Source organism: Centruroides vittatus, unplaced genomic scaffold (assembly GCF_030686945.1).
Source record: "Centruroides vittatus isolate TY-2023 unplaced genomic scaffold, ASM3068694v2 contig_956, whole genome shotgun sequence".
NCBI lineage: Eukaryota > Metazoa > Arthropoda > Arachnida > Scorpiones > Buthidae > Centruroides > Centruroides vittatus.
The window spans coordinates 514819-524649 of NW_027122635.1; the positions used below are offsets into that span (position 1 = coordinate 514819).

General features: G+C 27.2%; 1 protein-coding gene across 1 annotated transcript; it reads left to right on the plus strand.

Moving 5' to 3' along the window:
* The first annotated feature begins 297 nt into the window (after positions 1–297).
* LOC136985244 (methionine adenosyltransferase 2 subunit beta-like) lies at positions 298–9489 on the plus strand. The gene is made up of 5 exons (XM_067282497.1): positions 298–566; positions 3265–3379; positions 6339–6491; positions 6566–6756; positions 9149–9489. The coding sequence occupies exons 1-5, from the start codon at positions 378–380 to the stop codon at positions 9401–9403; spliced, it is 903 nt and encodes a 300-aa protein (XP_067138598.1). The 5' UTR covers positions 298–377; the 3' UTR covers positions 9404–9489.
* The last annotated feature ends 342 nt before the right edge of the window (positions 9490–9831 follow it).

The window sequence follows — 9831 nt, forward strand, 5'->3', positions numbered from 1 at the left end:
ATATTCACACCATCGATCTATCGGAGTAATATAGCCGGAAAGGCTGGAATTCCATATAAAATAATGCTGAATAGTTCCAGAATTTATTTACGATGCCTATAACTTATCAAAGATGGCCACATCTATCTAGCAAGTACAGTACGTGTTATTTACGCATATGAAGGCGAGCACTGCAGTATTAATCAACTCAAAAACGTTTACTAGCAACTAAATAGATATAAATGCAAAATAACATTTAAAAAACATTCGACGAAGTAAATTCATTTTTAAAGTCGAGTCTGCTCAACTCAACGAAGTTTAGTCGTAAGCGCTACCTTATGGCCATTTACAACGTCACTGCTAAAGCCACGAGTGGCAATAGTGGGAGTTTTTAAAAAATGGCGAGTGTGGAGAGGAAGGTATTGATAACGGGTGCTTCTGGTCTGCTCGGAAGAGCTATTTTGAAAGCGTTTAAGCGAGCCAAATGGAATCCTCTAGGATTAGCGTATTCCCGTGCCGAAGGAGAATTGAAAAAGGTGGATTTAACAGATTCAAAAGAAGTTGAAGATGTTATACAAACTTTCCAGGTAAGATGATGCAGAATGATGTGTAAATATCATCGTATTATTCAGAATCTGTTTTATATTCAGTACATGTTACGGGTAATGTCAACCTTATCCGAGTCAGGTAAATAAACATCTAAACAGGGAGGAAAATAATATAATCAAGTTTACCCGGATAACCTTGAAATTTTCCGCCAATATTTACATGATCTTGGATACCAATTACAAAATTAAACACAGACATAAAAACAGTCACTCTATTTAAGTCAAAAAAAAATGTTTTTAAATCAGTTAAAGTACCATCAATTTAAAAAGAAAAAAAAATTGATGTTCATCAATTCTTTTTTCTTTTTAAATTGAATCAATCAATTCACCATTACCCATACTTTTGGATAAGGTTGCTATCACTTTGGTAACCCTCTACGGTTAATGTAACCCTTGGTGCAAAGATGGCGGCTCGTCTCTGATTCCAGCAAGGAAACAGTGGGGCGCACGTTTCTAACCTAACCTATTCTAATAATTTGGTTGCTAACAATTATGGTTATATAATTATAATTTATAACTTATATTTTAGCAACAATTATAATTTGGTTGCTAACATTTAAAAAACATTCGACGAAGTAAATTCATTTTTCATTCAAGTAATTCTCTAGAATAGAATGTAATAATTTGCATAAATAGAATATATTACTTCTAATATCAATTTTGGTAATTTATTAGAATAGGTTAGGTTAGGTTAGGTTAAAACGTGCGTCCCACTGTTTCCTTGCTGGAATCAGAGACGAGCCGACATCTTGGCACCAAGGGTTACATTAACCAAATATAAAAATGATAAAATAGCCTATTGGAAAAAATTCTTTTCTGTTTCAGATTACAAATTTTGTATATATCATGAAAATCAATTTCATTTTAAAAGTAAATACTTTGCTAAATTTACATAAGTATTTGCAAATTTAAAATATACAGGGATATAATGATAACTTTATACATAATATAGTTCATCTCCCTGGTTATATATTGAGTATCTAAGCTGCAAATTTTTTGAAAAGGAAACTTTTTTGGGTGAACTTTACCTTGGTAGTCCCAGTGGCTGCACTTCGGTTGGTTAGGTAAGGTTAACTACATTTCTAGTAGACATTTCCTTTTTTTATTTTTAGATATTCCTTTCTTCTGTCTACTAAAAATGTAGTTAACCTAACCTAACCAAACCAACCTAAGCTAACTGAAGTGCAGCCATTGGGACTACCAAGGTAAACTTCAACCCTTTTTTTTCTATAAAAATATGTAAAAATATCAATATTAAAAGAATAATAGAAAAAGTATTAGAAGTAAATTTTTCGTATTAAAATTTGTCATTCAAGTAATTCTCTAGAATAGAATGTAATAATTTGCATAAATAGAATATATTACTTCTAATATCAATTTTGATTTTATTAACAAAATATTTTTTATTTCTGAAAGTTGTGTTTATGTGTGTTTTTTACATGACATTAAAAATAGGAAAAATGGATTAAGAATTAAAAATGCTTTATGTAATGTAGTTTGGAATAGTTACTTTATGAATTTAAGGAAATAATTTTGAATTTACAATTCATATACTTTTCAACCTGTAAAACTTGTTCAGAATTATGGAATGAGAACAAAAAATTTTTTCTTAATTCAAAAATACTTCATCTGTAATGCTTTTGTGTTTTATTCAAAAAATCAACTAAGATTTTTTCCATAAATATTTAGTTTCAAAAAATTTTAAATATAATAAATTGAGTATTATTTTGATTTCAAGTTGAAAGAACTTTAAGACTTTTTCTTTTATCTTCTAAGGATTATCACATTAAATTAGTAAGTTGAACACGATTAATCATGATGCAAATATTAACTTTTCCAATGAAAGTTTTGCATCCAAAGGTTTGCATCATGATAATGTGCAATGTGTTTAATATGCCAACAAAGTATCCAAAATTTCACAAAAATTTTATATTCTATTATACAAATCTGGACTTACTTTTTAGGTCATACTTAGGAGTAAATGTTAATATTCATATTAATTAAGATCGATGTTTGGACATACTAATTAAAATTTTGTAAGATGTTGGACTGTATAACAACAAGTTCTATTTCCAATATGAATCTTTATACAAAACTAATTAGAAATTCTGTTTTTTTTAAATTTTATTTTGTTTATATTTTAAGTTTTTCAAATGTACACTTTTTATTTTTTTATTTTCTGTTTTTCATAATTTTTTTTACTCTTTTAATCTTGTTTTCAAATTTTTGTTGAGAACTTATAATAGAAACTATTAAAATACAAATTGATTATATAAATGTACTTGATGATGAGTTCACTTTACAAAGCCTTGTGCTATAATTGTTTTTGAAAGAAAATAAAACCTAAATTACATTTTAAATCTTTATGAATAATTTCTATTATATTCTGATTGAGAAAGTGTTACCTTATCATGCCAAATAACTCTTAATAATAATTGAATTTATAGAAAATTAAATAATAATAAAACTCCAAATAATAAATTGTGAAACAAAAATAAAAATGAAAAAACTAAATTAAATTAAAACCAAATCCACATGGTTTAATTAACACTGTGGGTTTTGTTTTAATATATTTCGTCTATGAATAAATTTTTATTATTAAAATGTATTAAGAGACTATTTCATCAATATTTTATGCTGATAGGAAATTATTTCAAAAATTTATTTTCTGTTTTAGCCAGATTTAGTTATTCATTGTGCAGCTCAAAGATTCCCTGATAAAGTTGAAAAGTTTTATGATGAAAGTTACAAACTAAATGTTGAAACTTCAAAAAATTTAGCCAAACTTGCAAGTAAGTATATATCTATTCTTTAGAAAACTCATATATCTTAATCTTGTGTATTTTATGTGATTAATGTTGTGTAGATTATATAACACTATAGTAGTATACATGACCAGTTTTGGACTGTTAGTTGCATGCATGCTACATATATTTGGCTGCCCCTATCAATGCTGATTGTGAGTAAATTCATTACCTAACCTATGAAAGCCTACTGGTATGTTTTATGACAGTTTCGTATAGTTGGCAAGAGTAAAATAATTCATAAAATATTTGATATATATTTATTTTAATTTTATTTAAAATTAAGCTGCTCCATAGATAACATGCATCTTTGTTCAAAGTTATATTTTACAGTAGCATTTCCATAAAATAAAATTTTCTAATTAAAATTAAATTAATTTAAATATGAATATTTAAATTTATAACATTCGTAAGCATCTTTTTCTTTATTTAGCCTAAATTTCCTTTTTGTTCTGCCAACAATTAACACAATTATCTCCTTAAGATTAATGGTATGAGAATAAAGATCCATTTACAATAAAAATTAAGCATAAACATAAAGCCTTGTGCTTATATTATTTAATGCAACCATTCACAATGAGTTACATAAGTGTAACTTTAAACTTAATCATAAGACAAACATAAATAAAGATTGATTATTTATATGAATAAATTGCATAGCTATATCTTCAGTCGTCATGCAAACATCAAACTATTTCATCACTGACCACTATAGCCTAATAAAATAATAATAAATTCTATTTGAATTTTATTTTTTAAGTGCAATATCGGCCACCTAGGAATTTGGCAGCCTGCATATATGCATGCATGCACTGCACACCTGTTGGAAGTGGCCCTGGTAGTATATATTCTTCATATATACAAATATTTGTCTTGATATTTATTAAAATTTGTATAAAATACTGTATTTTTCACATGATAAATTTTTTATTATATATAAGAGGAATTTTTCATATGGAAACTCAAATTAAAAATCAATAAATGATGTTTTATTTTAAAATATGATGATAGTATAAGATTTAACATATGGTTTGCAGTATGCTGATTGCAGTATACATCATTATAAATATTTATTTTAAAATATATAAATTTTAATATAATTTATAAATAATTACTTTTGTTGATATAACCTTCATTAAGTTTACAAAAATATTTAGAACTTGCTTTTAGATATGCTGTTTTATTATTAATAATTTCATATATTATTATTTAAATATTATAACTAATAATTTTTGTAGTTAATAATAATTTTAATAATTTATTGTAAAAATATTCACATTCTTAAATTAACTAAACATAACATAGGATGGACAACATTTATACATAAATAGAGAGAACTGTAATGAATGCAGACAAATGTGGCAAGAACTGTATTACTCTGTGTCTAACACAAAAACTTGTAGTATTTTACAAATCAAAGCAATAAAAAGTCTTTGATGAAAAAGATACGTATAGCAGTTGTATGTACATAGGTGGAGAATGGATGGAAAGTGCTTACCAATACCCAGGCCCTGTCAGTATAGAATATGTCCACCTCAAACTGTACTGCACCACTCACAATGTTTGGCAGGCTCATCATCAAAACTTTTTCTATCTATCACTGCTAGCAATTGTGTTAAACCTTTGGATGCATGATAGAATGAAATTATTTACTAATGTGCTAACACACTCATTGCCGTAAAAATTATCACACCATGAAGCAGTTGTCAGAATTGAACAAAATTGTACATGTGTGAGTGTAGCTGTTATATAAGTAAGTGATTGCAAAATGAAAGCAAAAGGATCGTTTATTGCAGGAACAACTACAAATGAAAGGAGATTCTAGTATCCTATTGGGCCACTTCTAGCATGAATACAAAATGTGATATGGGCAGGCATGGAGGCATATAGGTGTGCTACGGTGTCCTACATGGAAATGGTTCTTAGGTTGCTCTCATGGCAGGGATTCCATGTGGCTGCAGGATGTCACTAACATAATGTTGGGCTGTCATGGTCCCTTGGATCACTACTAGAGATGACTGGTTGTCATATGTGATGGCACCCCAGACAATCACATCAGCTGTAGAGGAAGTATGCCACTCCAAAGCATAGGCAGGATTGAAATGTTACCACAGGGTGTCCAAACACAAACACAGTTGTCGTCAGTGTCCAAATTGAATCTGGATTCATCACTGTAGACAACTCAGTTCCATTCCATTGCAGTCCAATCCTGTCGGGAATGACACCGCTCTGAACGGAGGTGATGGTGGGTGGTGTCAATGGCAGCATGTGTAATGACCACTGTGATACCAAATGTTCCTTACCCAGAAGCATCAAAATGGTATGGACAGACAAGGCCCTGTTAATGATTGTGCCACCTGTGTCTGGATGGTGGAAAACTATATGGTCAGCTATATGCATACTTGCAGAATACCAGCAGTCCTCTCAGCTAGTTGTCTGTTGAGAGTGTCCTGAGCCTGAGTGCTGTGTTTGTGAACTTTCTCTTGTCCACTGATCCCAACACTTCCACCTCCTCACAGTGTTATCAGAACGGCCTATGTGGTAGGCTATTTGGCAAGATGACCATCGGGCTTCTCTCAACCTGGTGATCCTTTCTCTCTCAAATTCAGTTAGTTGTTCATATGGTCTTTAATTGAAACATAAAATGTATATAATTATATATTTTATACCAGCATTATTATAATTTAAAATTATTCTTTTAATTATATCAATAAAAAAAGCTGATAAAATATTTCACATTAAATCTTTAGAACAACACTATACATATATATATGTACAGTACATTGTGTGTTTTTTTAATTAAAACAAAAATTTTTTAATTTATTTAATGAGAAATTTATAGTTGATATATCTTATCTCTCATATGAAGATTTTATGCATACATTTAACAAAGAAACAATTTACATTCAAGTTTTAATATTAAAATTTCTTAATTATTTTTTATTAGGTGAAAAAGGAGCAGCCTTTATATTCATTAGTACAGATTATGTTTTTGATGGTACAAATCCCCCATATAAAGAAAATGATAAGGTTTCTCCAATCAATAAATATGGAAAAACAAAAGCTGATGCTGAAGCTGCAATTGAAGAGGTTAATGATGGTAATATATTTTATTATTATAATAATTTGAATTTTATTGGAATTTATTTTTATTTAAAATTTTTTAAATTTTAGAAAGTATTATTTTGAGGGTTCCAGTTCTCTATGGAAATGAAGAATACCCTTCAGAAAGTGCAATTTCAGTTTTATTAGATTGTTTATTAAATAATGCTCCTAAATCAGTATCTGATTATGAAATAAGATATCCATCTCATACAAATGATATTGCATTAATTTGTTTAGAACTAGGAGAAAAGAAACTTCAGGTAAAGTTTTAAAAAGTATTTATACTATACTGTATATACATATAGTTTTTTAATTCTAAATTTTTCATTTAAGTTTACCCTTAATGAAAGTTTAGTAATCTGATTTTTAATAATTACAAAAGAAAATTTAATGGGAAAAATAAAGCAAAAGAAAACATGAAATTTGTTAAAAATGTAATCTTGAGTTTAATTTAATATGTAATTATGTTACAAGTTAAAAGTTAATGACATCATGGGCAACATACATATACTGAATATATTTTTAGAACCTTATAAAATTTAATGTTTAAATTAAGTTTTTGCTTTACAAAAATAGTTTGTAAAATACGTCAAACTGTTTGCATCAATTATTTAATTTTCAGATAAAATAATACAGTAAATATATTTTTTAAAACTGAAAAATTATTTCACATTGATATAATTAACCTACAACAGTTAAAGTTAAAAAATGAAAAAATCTATTGTAACATGTTAAATACTTAAATTTATATTGTCAAACATTATATTTTTAATTTTAAAATATAAATAATGTCTGACAATGTAAATTTAAATATCTTTCTTATTACAAAATAAAATACAGAGTACTTGTCTAAGAGTGATCTTTATTGACGTGGAGTGCTATCAGTCAACAAAAATTCAATAAGAAATGGTATTGTTCTCTAGATATTCTAATAATAATTACTGGTTGATCTTGAATAATTGCATATGATGATTATGACTACAGATTCATACTACTCAATACAGATATTACAGTTTTCATTATACAGTAATAATAAATGATAAATTTTGCATCTTAAAATAATTACATAAATTAATGCAAAGCAATTTGATATTTAACTTTAACAGTCAGTTTTAGAAATATTTTAAGCTACTGGAATTTATAAAATGTCATTTTTTTTAAAAAAAATTTTTGATAAATTAACTTTTCAAAAATAGAAAAAAGTTGCAAAACATATCTTCAATTTTAATTCTTCTGAAAAATTGTTTTAATATAGAATTGTTGATAGTATTGTTTGATATTTTAAGCAAAAATAGATATCACAATCATTTTACTATAAACTTTTAGATTAAAAAAAAATGTTTACATAAGACAACTTATCTAGAAAACTAATTATAAAGAAGTGCTTCAAATGTTGATTCCAAAATATTTTTAAATTTTTCTGACTTTCCTTTAGAAAAGAGAGAGAATTTACATGATGGGATCAGTTAAGATATAATAGGAAGGGATATATTCATCTCTTACAATAAATATGTTACAATGAATATTCTAGCATATGTATTGTAATGTAAATAGGATGAATTGCCTGAACTACTCATTCATTTAATTATTATGCCTTTGTGTCCTCTATTGTAATTTAAAATTTATCTTGTATACTAGTATTTTTTTTTTATCAATTAACAGGACTTGTTATACTGGAATTATGGATGCAGATATTTAGTCTTACAGATCAGAAATAGTATTTTTATTTAGTTCACCTGAACACATTCAGTTTAAACTTGTGTTTCAGACTTGTTCATTCCTCCTTGGCAGGCATTCAAAAGACACTTTAAATTCTATATTTCCGAACTTCTTCACAATTCCAAATAAACTCGTGATCCACATTAACCATATAATTTGATACGTATTCATCTTTGATTATTCTTTTTCACTTAATCTATCATAGAAGTTTGGAAATATAGAATTTAAAGTGTTTTTTGAATGCCTGCTGAGGAAGGACGAACAAGTCCGAAACACAAGTTTAAAGTGTGTGTGTTCAGGTGAACTAAATAAAAATATTATTTCTGATCTGTAAGACTAAATATCTGCATCCATAATTCCAGTATAATAAGTCCCTGTTAATTGATAAAAAAAATACTAGTATACAAGGTAAATTTTAAATTACTCATTCATTTGCTTATGAATATTTTATAATAAATGAAAGATGTTGCTTGATATAAAATTTACTTGAATAGAAAAATTGGGTTTATTAGTTAATTGGAATAAATTTTATTTATATTAAGGAATAACAATAAACTTTTATCTGATTCTATACAGTTCATTTAAAATGCCTTATTTAAAAAACTGATGTGAACCTCTAATATACTATGAATATTACATCATCATTGATATTAATATATTCATTGGTTTTAATTTTAAAAAAGTATTATGAAGAAAATTAATACTTTTATGTAATTGTACATTGTTTTCGACAATTGCTCCTACTTGAACACTTTTCCTCTATACAACTTCAAAAAGAGAAAGTCTTTTGAAAAATTATCCACTTGTCACTTTTAATGTCTCAAATTATAGTACCTAAAATACTGTTAGTGTTTTGCTTTGCATTAAGGCTTACATATTTACGTTTGTCACTCAGACATCTACTAATATCAATGTATCTTTCTTTTTATTTAGGATCCATCCATAAAAGGTATTTATCAATGGTGTGGATTTGAATCTTTAACAAAATATCAGATGGTTAAAATAATGGCCAACGTATTGGGATTATCTGCAAATCACATAACTGGTGATCCAAATCCTAGTTCAGGTGCACCTCGTCCACACAATACTCAGTTATGCCGAACAAAATTGGAATCATTAGGCATTACAAAGCATACAAACTTTAAAGAAGGAATTAAAGAATTTAGTAAATTTTTGAAAAGTAGTTAATATAAAGATATATTTTCGTGCAAATAAATGTATATTCTTATTATGGATTTTATTACGTTGAATAAAATTATTGTTTCAAAATTGAATAGTTTGAGTACGAAATTAAGCTATTAACTACAGAATCTTTTAATTGGTTATAACTTTATATTATATTATATTATATATATATATATATATATATATATATATATATATATATGTACACACATATACAGTATTATACTGCATATCAAATATTGTTTATAAATTATTTCATATGAAATAAATACTTTACATCAGGAATACTACTAAAAAATTTTGGATGATTCATAATGTTGGGGCCTACCACTGGCTGAGTGAATTAAAACCATTGAATACTGGTAGTTGGTCATGGGTTCAAGCCTCGCCAACGGGCTGGTCACGTGAAGTTTTCCGGGTTTTTTTCCATC